Source organism: Morone saxatilis, unplaced genomic scaffold (genome assembly GCF_004916995.1).
Source record: "Morone saxatilis isolate NCDOM2014 unplaced genomic scaffold, NCSU_SB_2.0 Contig18, whole genome shotgun sequence".
Lineage (NCBI taxonomy): Eukaryota > Metazoa > Chordata > Actinopteri > Moronidae > Morone > Morone saxatilis.
In genome coordinates, this window is record NW_023339740.1 from 4,710,191 (window position 1) to 4,723,729 (window position 13,539).

Here is a 13,539-nt window from a genome sequence, read left to right on the forward strand (position 1 = left end):
AAATCAATAATTAAGTCTGGATAGTAAGAACTGGAGGATTCATGTTCACGTAAGACTGTGTACTCGGAAAGAAACTAAGAAACACCGGCTTCCAGTCATATCACAGAGTTTATATGCTTGTCTGTAAATCTCTCAGTCATTTAGGACATAAATACATCTCTGACCTTGTTTTATCAAATGACCCCTCTTGGCCTCTCAGGTAGTTTGTTAACGGAGTCCAAATTAAACATGGAGAAGCAGTAATTAGTTACTTTGCAGCACAGAACCGGAAAAAACTTTGACTTCTTTTAAATCAGCTTCTTTCATGTTCTTCACTGCCTTTGACTGAACCATCAGACCTAATTATTTTCAACCTTTTACTTCAATTTATTTCTCTATCTATATGTGTGTATCTGTATATGTATATATATATATATATAAATATATATACACATACATATAATTTGTTTTAAAGGGTCTATCTTTTGATTTGTGTTTTAATGCTTTCAACGGCTTATCACCTTTTGAGTGCGTTATGTAAAGCACCTTGAATTGCATTATGCTAAATAAACTTGCCTTTATGTAAGCACTACTGACACCAAACTAGATGTATTAGTATTAAAGCAGAAGCTGTACAAGTTCTCAAATAATTTAAGCCAAACTAATTAATACACTTCATCTTTTTTGGTTCTTTATCAACACGTACAGCAGACAGACACATTGCAGACTCTCACTCATCTGTCTGCCTATAGAGGGCAGCTGCGAATATCCACTGAAGTAAACGCTGCTTTCCTAAAACATCCAAATGATTCATTCAAAGCAGTTTGACAGCTGCTTCCTTCTGATTCTATGGAGGTGGCAGACTTATCCTGACATATGAGTAATCTCATTTTCTACTTGAAGCCACTGGTTAATAGAAATAGTCCCTGTGCCAGGGGAGATCTTTAACGTTGTCATCACAAAAAAGCACAGATAATGAGCGCAAATTAAGTCCAGATTATCCCGGCATTATAAGGCTATTTCATGCTGAGAAAATAACTCAATTAGTTTAGACAGAACAAATAATAAAGCACTTGAGATTGTTTTCCAAAAAATGCAAACACTAAATAATTATATAGTAAAGTGCTAGACATTAAACAGTAGTGATTAAGGACTCATCTACCTGAAACAGGAAGCAAAAGTATAAATTCTTTCTTACTGTGGAATAGAAGTTGCCCTCTGGCAACATTTCGTCCTCTGCTGTTTTCGGCTACACACTCGTACACGCCGGCGTCCTCTGGGCGAAAATATGGAATTTCCAGAACCCCACTGGAGTGGTTGATTTTAATCTTGCCAGGGAGTGGATTTCCATCAGCTCTTCTCCATGAGATGGAAGGCACGGGGCTGCAGAGGTCACACAAAAAAGGTCATGCTGGCCACATGCTCCTGCTCACACTGGCCAGACGGACTGCTGCCGTGTTTGTCAGCCCGCTTGTCGTTACAGAGGATGTCTGGCACGAATTTGACAATACAATGTGAGGGCTGCATCGTGCTAATGTTTCTGACACTTACTTTCCTAAGGCAAAGCATTCCAGCTTCACTGATGATCCTTTAGAGACGTGAAGGGTGTCAGGGAACTGAACCTCAATCTTTGGCTCGTATTCACCCATCACCACTGCATGAGGGATAAAAGCAAATCACATCAGTCAAAACACAAAACATGGACATGCAGTTTGCTGTAATTCATATTGGATGTAAGAGCTGTGGCATGGATGACACTGGCACAGAGAAAGCGCGCGTGTTGACGCCATATACAACAGCGTTTGGCTTAGCGGATGGATGAGTTTGGATTACATATCTGCCTCAGCTCAAATCTGGAGTGGTACACATAAACGGTCGTGATGGGGTTTAGTATGTGTGGCAAGCTCCTTGCTGTGTTTGTGTGTGTGTGTGTGTGTGTGCCTGCGTGCAGTTTTGTTATCGTAGACTACATTTCTGGTTATGTAAATATGTGCCTTCATGCAGATAGAGAGGGTTTCTCGCATACATAACCCTGTATAGTTCAGAGGCTTTAGGAGGGTGCATAAACCTTGCTACTAAGCAAAAGCAAAAACTGTGTCACGCTCAAGACAAGCGATTTATCTCCTAGGCTCGCCCTCCCTTAGACAGCGTGTGTCAATTCAGTGTGCAAGATAACCAGGAAGCAGCGGAGGCAAACTGGGTATGCTTACCATCCCTCCGCACCACCACAGGGGTTGGAGAGCTGATCACTGTGGCATTGGTCATCATGTTTCTCACCACACACGTGTAGTTCCCGGCGTCTGAGGCTTCGACTTTGGCTATGTACAAGTTGCCCGTCCTCTGAGAGATAAAGCGACGGGCATCCTGCCGCAGGAAGCTCTGCTGCCCATTGAAAATCCATGAATATTTGATCTCTGGAAGAAGAAAAAAATACTTACAAATAAAATATACCTTTCAGTGACATTCCCAAAATGACCAGTACTTTAAGACCTGTAGAAGGTTTATGGGAAGAGATATTATTACAAATAAATTATGTGATATTTTATTTCTCTGCCACAAATATAGTTATAAGATGACTTCAAAGGATAAGGTGGTGATATTTTATATTTTTCTTTATGTCAACAAATCCCATGAAAAGACAAAACCATTGATGAATTGATTGTACAAAGTATGCCTATTTAAAGGCTCAGCAAAAACTTAGAGAGTCCTAAGCTTTTTTAGTTAAAGCAGCCATAAGAAACTTTCAGTTTATGTTGATTCTGGAGGGCCCTGTGGACAAAAGCCGTGCTGTTTCCACCACCTTGTTCCGTCAGAATTCGACAAAATCCAGTCCGGTGGCAGGCGTTACAGCAACTATATAGAAATAGCCAGTCTTTTTTCTGATTTGTTTATGTAGGCCATATAGATATTATAAATATAAATAAATATTAAAGTGAGACTAATTCATAACCAGTTAAAAACTGCTTGCGTAAACAGAATATGTGGGCAGGGTTTTAATTATGAGAGGGGGCTGATCAGAGTGGGTGTTGCTTTGCCGAGCTATGGCACTGTAGAGAAACCTGTATAACCTGTTGGCCTCTACCCGAACTTCCATCACCAACCCAGTAAACAGAGAGAAATTAATAAATGAATAAACTCACTAAACTGTGCTATTTACTATGACTACGGATGTGGCTCAGGAGGTAGAGCATGTTGTCCACTACACTACGACATATATTCGGCCTATAGCAAGCAAGCCATCAAGAGAACAATTAACACTGGAACAAAGAATCAGATCTTGGGTCTTTAAATACAACATATAAATCCTCAGCCACACTGTTGCCCTGGGTGACGTGTTCTTTTATTGCACTGAACATTGCCACTGTAGTCAATCAACCTGCTACTGTAGATACTCAATGAACCCACAAAATGTGTATTAGTCCACAACTGAAAATAGTCTCCAACAAATAAGTCTTTCTGAGTAACCTTTGAAGAAAATTTTGAGTGCCCAGCTGCTTTTGAAAAAAAAATTCTCTTTAGGAAAAAATTTCAAGTATTATTTATGACTCATTTTTAAAGACCTGTGTCCTCAGTATGAATGAACTGGCTTGAGAATAAGTGCCACAGACTGAGTATAGGGAAGTCAGAAAGGATTGAGAGATGGACTGAGGTCGAGTTCCGACAGACAGCAGCACTGTGTGACATAACGCAGCCCACTCATTCTTTTGAATTGAACCTCTGTGTTGCTCAGCGGGGGTGTAGACACACAGGGCTCCAACAAAAGAATGCCGGGTCGTCCGGTACTGAAGTCCATCAATCAAATATGTGCAAGCATACATTTGTCATTGTAATTCTATTGTGTACCTTACGAGTGTAGTAAACTCTGCCCTGTAGTACTGTAAACTGCTGTGCAGTGTTTAAGCCTTTAAACTCATATGTCATTGTCTCACTGGTACCTGAAAAAAACATGGCTTTCAGTCTGAATCTCCTTTCATGTTAACAATAAGATGAGATGGAATAGAACAAAGATGGAATTTGCAATAGGTAGTAACATGCAAGGCCACACGTGTGTGTCTGGTTTATAGATTTTAGATAAAATATCTTTCCAACTCTTATCAGTAACAAGGAGGATTCATGTCAAAACAAAGACTGTAAAGGAATGATAAGAATGTCAATGTACCAGTGTAAAACACATACACTGCAAGAGAAAGAGAGGGGGAGAGATGTCTGCAGGGACTGCAGAGTGAACTTGGCTATTAGTGCAGCCCTCCTGTATCAGACACATGACATTCTGCAGTCAGCCCTTTTGACTGGGCAGACGTTAAAAAGTCACACTCGCTTCCTTGAGGGAAAACAGTGAATTAAAATCATTTACAGGGAAAGTCAGGGCGGAAACTGACAGACCTTTCATGATTAGGGACTATCAGAGACTGGGTCGGTTTAAGAGCTGCAGTCTCACAGCAACAGAGGACTCGCAGGCACATAATCTCATGTCCTCTGACGGAGTTTGACTCTCAGCACGGCTCCTTTTAGACCACTTACCTATTGATTGCTCAACGAAGCTTCAGATGATTCCTCTTTTAATAAGGTGCTCCTCAAGTGGTGCATCAACAAGCATTAAAGAAGCTTTGACATAATTTCAACCTTGTGGCAATAAAAAACACCCTCTTGCCCCATTTGTCAATTTTAAAACACCTGAAGCGAGCGTTATCGTGTAGTGCAAATCCTATCAAATGTGTGCCTATGCTCTGTTTAAGAGGAAAAAATAAAGACATGGAGGATTTTAAGGAGGGAGGGAGGGAAGGCTGGAGGGCAAATTGCTAAAGTGTGGAAATCCCGCGTGGCCACAGGATTCAGCTGGCAACAGAGAGCAGAGAAAGGCTGGTACGCTGGCGTGAAATTGTGCTGGTGGGCACCGAATGGCTGCAGGAGTGCGGACCACTTTGAGGGTCTGCTAATCAGCAGCACACAGACACATGAGCCGACTCGCAGCTGTGCCATGGGATAAACGCTCCCCCGGCCACAGCAGCCACCAGTAGCCTTTATTACCCAAAGATAACCTGCCCACATCAAGAAAAAAAAGACAGTTGGGGAAGTGGAGCACTGGAGACTTTCTAGATGACAGCATGGTCACAAATCATATGTGCGAGGAAAAGTGAGCTCAAGGTTAAGAAGTGCGGGGCTATGAACTATAGATGTGAAGGCATGGGTCTGGGCAGGTAGTGTGGTGGCTGGTCATAAAAAGTTCCCCTCTGTCTGCCAGATAAGGAGAAGTGAGAGGAACAGTGTGTCAGAGTTTGGGAAGAAGAGCAGCAAAAAGAGAAGGAGGGATGGTATAAAAACAAAAGAGACAGCAGTGTTATAGGGAGATAATAAGCAGCAGAGTGAGAAACAATAAAGGTTGCTGAGGCAAGCGGGAGTGCAAGACCAGGAGAGTCAGGACAGAGCGCAGTACCTCCGTAATGGGGGGGCGGGCCGCAGAGCAGAACCACGGCTTGACCCTCTCTCACCGACACCGTGTTTCTTGGCTTCTTGCTGAAGTTCTGCAGAACTGTTAGATATAAAATAAAAATAAAACGTCAACTTTTCAGGGTTTGGCAGCTGTAATAACTTTACCTAAAGGTGACATCCAAGGAAGGGCATTTCATTATGAAGAATATTTCCCTGTCCGTCCATTGCTTACAAGCCAAACCGGAGACTCCCCTGTTAATATCACAGCATGCGCAGAACATCGGGTACAACAGGGTGCACCAAAGTGCTCCTCACCAAATCGAGCTTGAGAGATTACTTTCACCTTTAATTAAATGCTGCTGTGCAGTGCGAGAGAATAAACAGTGGGAAGACATATCAGTCCCAAAGTTTTAGAAATACCAACCAAGTCCCAGGAGGGATCAGGCAAATATCAGCAGTGGTCAAACCAGAACTGGACTGATTAAAGAATCCCTCATATCGAGACATAGTGCTCTTTCTTTCATATATTCCACTATGCTACAAATTATATAGATTAGTGTGAACAGGTAACACAGTCATTTCAGACATTCAATCTGAGGAAATTCCCCAAAAAACTGAAGATGACCATGGACAGCTTTGTGACGCTACTTTTTGGAATTGTATGGTGTTTGTTGCACTGAAGACGTTAAACAGCACATGCAGGAAACATCTTGGAATTCACATTCAACGTGCATGTGTATGTGTCGAATATGTAATGTATTTTTGTCATGTTTCAAAGACACAGTAAAGTCAGCTGAAAAGGACACTCAGGGCTCTATATTCGTGAACCCTGCGGCGCGGCGCTCATCGCCCTGCTTAGTGCGTCAGGGCTGCCAAATGCACTTATGGTATTTTCATGGACAGGCTCCCCTGGCTCACCTGAGGCACACTTAGATACGGGGTGGGATCAGAACAAATACATTATCATACGTTAAGGGTGGGTGCGTTAGAGGTTGTGACAATCACGGCCAATCACATTCACTACTTTGATCTTCTTTAAACACAGGGCTCTCCCTGTCATGACACACTGACAGTTTGGGAATCCTGTAAAGCTTTTTTCCTCAGAGAAAGTTTCAACTATATATATAGTTGAATATATAGAAAATTATATAGCAGCCAAGAGCATGATGTCTCCTTTTAGACTGAATTCACATTTCTGGACATTGGTTAAAGATCCAATGTTTATCATATTTTATTTGTCATCACAGTGATCCATACAATACCTATGCCACTGTAGTGCATCAAAGCTGCAGTAGGTAACTTTAACAAAAATTACTTTTTGTAATATTTGCTAAAACTTTCACTATATCCTGAGAGTAGTACATTAGACAGATTATCAGTGAGAAAATCAGTTTCCTCTGACTCCTCCTAGAGCTCCTAATAGGGTTTGCAATAATCTCCCAGGTCTGAACAAAAACAACCAATCAGAGTTGAGAATAATGATCCCAGGTCATCAAAGAAGGACACTTTGGGAATGAGACTTCAAGTCAACTATCTAGCTTATTCTAGGCTCTTTTGTTTTCATTGAGGCTGTTTCAGGCTGCTTACAGGGAGCATGTAAGCTAACCCTAACAAAGGGTAGTTGTATCTATATATTACCAGTTTTGTAAGGTTAAAATACTGTGTAAACAGGGGTGGTTTTTACCTTTAAAGATTTTACCTGTCTATAAGATTTTTTCTTTTGGTAATTCTACATAAAATGAAATAAAAGACCTACAAGCATGGTTACAAAAGTAGTTTGACATTTCATAGACCAATTAAACCCAAGGGTTAATTTACCGACTGATAATGAAAATAATTATTAGTTGGAGCCCTATTCTAAATCATTTGCATAATATTACATAAAATCAAAGGAAATGTCTGTAACAGTATCTACAATACATAGAAGAATCTACATAAGACTCTACTCACATGCAAACTGTACTTTTGCCTCCCTGCTGACAATGGTCCCAAATGTGTTTGTGGCAATGCATTGATACACTCCTCCATGATTGATGACATGAGGATTATTGATCAACAGGTTCCCCTCCACAAGGTTGTAGTTTGGATCTGACTCTGTGTTTATTTCCCTCCCATCCACTTTCCACCTGTAGATACAATGCAAAGTAATCATCATCATCAAACACAACACCAGTTTCCTAGTCTGCCAATACTGTGAAGGAACCTATATTTTCATCTTTCCATTGAATATTTGGAAAAAATCCAGAAAAACATCTCACACGGACACACATGGTTAAAAGATTAATTACCCTCCTACTTCTAATGAATGTTTATGCTGAAATGCAAATGTGGCCAGTACAGTAACACAGGCAGGTATCAATTACAGCTCAGCAGAGCACTGTGTACCACACATTCACTGATGCTACACACTGTGGTCTCACCTTATAGACAGTCAAAAGGGCATACGAAACACTTACCTATAATGCGGAGGTGGGTTTCCTTTTGCTTTGCAATTAATAAACACCTGTTTATCATCAGTGCTCAGTGGAAAAATACTGTCACTGGGCTCCTGGGTGAAGACAGGACCATGGCGTGTATTCTCTGTGTTGAAAAACACATTAGCTGTACAATGGTGCTGAGAAAGTGACATTATTGCAAAAATAAATAACTCACCGCTCAGAAGACTGTATATAAACTCTGCACCCATATAATTAAATGCCAACATGGCTCTTTGAGTGGGTTCTGTGTTGAATAAACTCTCTTGTGCACATGTCACCAGGCAGATAAAGCACTGCGGTGAGAGAGCAATTAACAAAAGATAACCCTGTGGCATACTGGCTATTGGCATGTTCTATGTAGCCTTCAACACATCACTCATGAGGTTGTGTTTTATTTTCCTGCTCTCATTTAGTACCAGTATGCTTACATGCACAAGTAAGTTTACTAGTACAAATACCCAGCATAAGGTAATGCATCAATTAAAGCATACATGGTTTGGTAACCTAACTTCACCAATAACAGAGTGTTAACATTTATTTTAAAGTTTCTTTTGAAAGGTAAGTGCACTTACAGGAAATGGAAAATAAACTAGAATTACTGCACTACAGTTGTATGCCTTCACCTTCTAGTCAAGTAGTATTTTATATGTCTTTAGAATAAAAAGGTATGAAGCATAATTTTTGGCTAAATGGAAGTTTAGTACTGTACTGATAAATATGTATGATTCCAGTGAATATACATTACACATGTACTTGATTACTATGTAAAGATGGATTATTATATAGTATAGCTAAACAAAATGTGGTGTTTTTCTTTTCTCCTGACATTAGGTGAAACTCACCCACTGCATGCTGCAATACAATTCCAAGGGTTGGGGAAATTCAGAATGTGGTAGGAAGTGAAAGGCAGAATAGATGATGGAAAGATGAGAGTCCATACTGTGCGAGGTATTGTTTTACTTATTGCGTTGTCCCAGTCAACAGTGTGTAAAATCTGGAATTCTTATTATTCTTAAATGATGGGTAAAGGCCTATTATGAGGTCACAGTGACTTTGAGTCAAAAGTATCACCAATTCAGTGCCCGATCAACTGTTAAATATGGACAGAATCTGCCCTTCTGTTCTTGAGTTATAGGGTTGAATAATGGACAGAAGCGTCACAGTGAAATTGATCTTTGACCTTTTGGGTAAAACATGCCATCATTTCATCGTTGTAACCCATTAAACATCCGTGTGACATTTTGTCATTATTACTGCAGCAATTGGAGTGATGACCAAAAATGTATTTGTTAAGGTCAATTTGAGGTCACAGCAAGATTTGACCTTTGAGTCAAAAGTGTCACCAATTCATTGTCTGACCAGTTGTGGAACTGAAATAATCTATTTTTGATGTATAGCCAAAAACGTTTTTTGTTTTGACTTTTGACCACCAAATTTTAATATACACATAATGCGTCTGTGCCGGCGATATTACTGCACTGATAACCCCACTTCCCCCTTAATTATCATAGCTATGTCTGTCAAGTTTTCCATTCTCACATCACATTGTTCATTTACAATAATAACAGCAACACATTTAACATTCAAAATACAGGTTCCTAAAGTCAGACCACGGTAGACAAAGCTTTGCATCTCTAGCTGACTTCTGCCAATTTTGCAGACTAAGATGATAACTGTCACTAGTCGGTTTTATCAGCTGTAGCTAGCTAGCCAATTAAGCTAATCTTTTCTGTATCAACACCTGTATTAATGTAGTTAGTAAATGATATGCTCCTCTCTTTGGCCATGGAAGTAACGCTGGTTTAGGTAGTAAGTAAGCTAGTTAGCCAGACGTGCTAACGACTGCAGCTTAAGTTAGAGCAGATAAACACATCTTTTAACCTATTGCTTCCACTTGTGCGGCCTTTATAGTACAGAGTATCGCCGCTTGTACAACACTTCAGCACACTGAGAAATCCAAAACTCGACTGGCCTGCTGCACCTATTTATGGTTGCTAAGCTGTGATTGGACAATTGCTGTTTGGGGGAGCTGAACACGAGCTCTATTACTTGTGGTCATTCACTAAAAGGTAGATCTGCCACTCTTTATTTAAACTCACACTTAGCATCCGCTTCACTCTGAACTTCCATGCACATGCATCCAATCAAAACACAGATAGAAACTGGTCTAAGCTATATTACATGTCAGAAGTAATTAGAAAGACTGACAAGTAACCCGGGTGGCTAATTGAGTTATGCTTTACTTCATTATGATCTTAATGCAAGCAGGATAACTTGGTTAAGGTGTGTACGGGAGAGTTGCAATACTAGAATGTTGCCTTACTCTGGTTACAATCTAATTATTAGACAGTCTGCAAAGCACTTGTCTATCCGAATGTTGTTTGGGCATGTGTGCCTGCTCAGTCGAGCTTGTTGTTTTGGTTAGCTCCAGCCAAACGATCAATACACAGGAGTAATTAACCGATGTTGCACTAATTACTCCCGTGAAATCTAACATTTCTTCAATAGATACTGGAACACTGGTGTCCACCCTCCCTTTCCTCTAAGACTGTGTGTCATACACCGAGCCGCACGCCGCACATTTTTCTTTTTGTGCACTCGAGAGGATGAGATGCTTTTTTACACGTGCCTAACCTTGACTAGGACAAAGAGTGCTCCCTCCCACATCATCACCATCATCATCATCCTAATGAGAGTGGGAGTCTTTGCCTCAGGTAAGGGCCTTGTTTCCCCAGCCTCTAAGGAAGGTGCTTCATTTTTACCCTGGTTGCGATGTCCTTTAAATTAAACAAATTAATGAACCTTTAATAGGCGGGCTATTTCACCTGGGAAATGATCCGGTGGTTTGTGTGTGTGCCTGAGAACAGGCTTGCCCTGTAAACACACAACTGGACTGACCACTTGCACACATGAACACGCACACACACAAATTATACCTAATTAGCTTTCATGTGAATGCATACAAATGTGAGCTCAACAGCAGGTATATGTATGTACAGAAGAGTGGGCGCTGCCATTTGCGTAAACCCCCAAGCTCTTCTCTTGTGTTTGCAGGCTGTACAGATATAACCCAGTGAAACTGCTGACTTGAGATGAGATGCTAAATCAATGGAAATGGAAGCTCACATAACACTACAATAGACCCCACTGCATATGCTGTATAAATTTAAATGTATTTGTTTGATGACTTGTAAATGGTTGGTTTAAGTTCAGTATACAGTATATCCGTCAAATGTGACAGTCGAGATTAAATCTCACTCGGTTGTCTAAGCTGCACAGGTTACCGTATCCAGACATAAAGTGAAAGCTCTTAAAGAGATTTTAACTCCTCAGCTGCAGCTCATACGGGTATTAGGGAAATGAAGGCTAATGTTACTCTGCTTTTCTCTCAGCGAAAGAGGAGCACCTCGACGCACCATGGGGATCTATGTTGCTGAGAGCGAGGACAGAATAAATTAGCGTTAAGAAAAGAGTTAGTGTGGATTTTTATAGTGCTTGCCACATTTCACGTAAGTGGCAGCAGTTGGACATAAAGCAAGAAAATTGCATAATAAAACAGAAAGGCATAAAAAGACCAGAGAGTGAATGCTCTCCTTTACGTTAGTCTCTCTTTAAATGTAAATCTTGCAGTGAGTGAGGTTTATCAGAGGTGATCTGAAAAGAAGATTTAAACTTTGGTTGCAGCTAACAAATGACAATCTTTAGAATGAGACAAGGCAGTTTCACTTCATCCTGTGACAACTTCATCCTGTTAAATAACAGAAATTACACCACTAAATTCAAATGTCTGGCACTGTGGTCCTTTTTTTCCCTGAAATGCTTTGCTAAGCCCTTTTTATTATTGAAACTAAGGTGAAATCTACAGACCACATTTTGCAAAGATACAACCCAGATAATAAAGCTACTATCATTCCTTTTCAAACGACATGATAACCTAACCATGCATGAGAATCCTCCCTGTGTACGTATGCATATCAGGTGTGTCATGAAAGGCGACTTGACTTGGCGTCTCACCAGCCAGGCACTCTTTGAGTGACAGAAGGATTAACAGTTCCCATGGCAACAACATCTTCATTTTCCAAGGTCAAAGATTCTCCTTCTTCCCATCCAGTTGCCAGAGAGTGAAGAATATTTCTTGGGCAAACACTCCTCTGTTTGGCTCTAGAAGAAAAAGAAGGCAAATGAGCACCGTGGAGATGAGGAGATGCTGTCTACATCAAGCTTTCTGGAAGAAATAAAAAACAGGCTGGAACTTGTGGAAAATCGGTGATCCATTAATAATTCATTCAACCAAATAAGCAGAGCCAAGATCTCATGCCTAAGGGCCAGCTAGCAGCTGATACCAGGGAGCTGATATTTAGTGTATACATACTGCTGCTTCACTCCCAGGAGCAATTCAAGCAAAAAAATAAAGAAATAAAAAAAAATAGATGCTCACAGCAGCAGCAGCAACAGATGAGCTGAGCCTGCCAAAGGTAATGCTATGCTTTCGAAAACTGTTTCAACATATTTACCCCAACAAGTTGTGTGATGTATTAAGTATACAGTATATATCACAGGGAATGATAATGAATGCAGACATAATTATTCTGTGGGCAAATCATTCCACTTCAAAACAGGCAGACAGGCAGCAACATCTTCTATGGATCATGATGCCAAGAACTGTTAATTGAGAACTAAACAATGAAGCTTTAAACATTTGGCCGACCTTGTCAAAAAACATTACTTATTACATATTATGCTGTATTGGTGAAGCCTGTATCCCAACACATCTGTGTGTTTGGATATTACTTCTGAGGCCATTGTTGAAAGCTTCTATATATCTATCAATATCTCTCATTGTGATGAACCCATAGAGGGTTATCACCTGACTCCGCAGACTTCAAATGAATGCTAATGTTGCTTTGAGTGATGTGTAGTTCTTGTGAACGAGCTGGTTCTATTACTTTCTACTTCTCTACTTTAAGTGAATGATAGGAGCTGGCTCCCGCCCATGAGCTGTTTTCTTTTTTCTTTTTATTTTTGAATAAATTAATAGACAAAATAATAGGATGATCCTATATCGTATTCTTAAAATATGACCCAGAAATATCTCACTTTGGTAATAACATTAAAGCCAAGTATGGTGAGACATACTTCAATATAAATAAAACGTTAAATACGTTATGTAATATTGCTTGATATTTTTACATTATTACAAATATTAAGGTTTCGTATAACTAAGTTGAAACATTTAAATGGTGTGTGCACAAACGCCAGTCATAGGTCAAAACATTGCTAAACTGAATTATAAAAGCCAGAAGTGGTACTAAATGAAGAGCCGTTTGGGAGCTGAAAGAGCCAGTTCCTATTGCAAAGCTCAGCCAAATGATCTGGCTCACTACAAAGTGCCGGATTTCCCTTCACTAGTTGCGTCATGTCAGCTGGTTGTGTTAATAAGCAACAATTTGGTAACAAGTTAGTCATATCAGCTTAAAAGTTATATATGTATTTTGTTTACAGCTTGTTTTGCCAAAGTGGCCAAAAAGGGTTGGTTAATACAGTATGTAACAACACAGCCTGACATCATGCTATTAGCTCATATTGTAACCGTACATGTATTCATCCCAAACTAGTTAGTACAGGATGTTAATTTAGTTCACAGGGTGTACCA

General features: G+C 40.1%; 1 protein-coding gene across 1 annotated transcript in view; it reads right to left on the minus strand.

The window, feature by feature from the left end:
• LOC118328396 (contactin-4) overlaps nt 1–11,955 on the minus strand; it is a 40,947-nt gene extending 28,992 nt beyond the window's left edge. The window contains exons 1-7 of the mRNA XM_035662120.1: nt 11,889–11,955; nt 7,866–7,989; nt 7,360–7,535; nt 5,414–5,509; nt 2,190–2,393; nt 1,531–1,633; nt 1,178–1,362 (exon numbers count right to left, since the gene is read on the minus strand). Of these exons, the coding sequence (XP_035518013.1) occupies nt 1,178–1,362; nt 1,531–1,633; nt 2,190–2,393; nt 5,414–5,509; nt 7,360–7,535; nt 7,866–7,989; nt 11,889–11,955 (955 nt within the window). The remainder of the gene's footprint in view (nt 1–1,177; nt 1,363–1,530; nt 1,634–2,189; nt 2,394–5,413; nt 5,510–7,359; nt 7,536–7,865; nt 7,990–11,888) is intronic.
• Nucleotides 11,956–13,539: the final 1,584 nt, after the last annotated feature.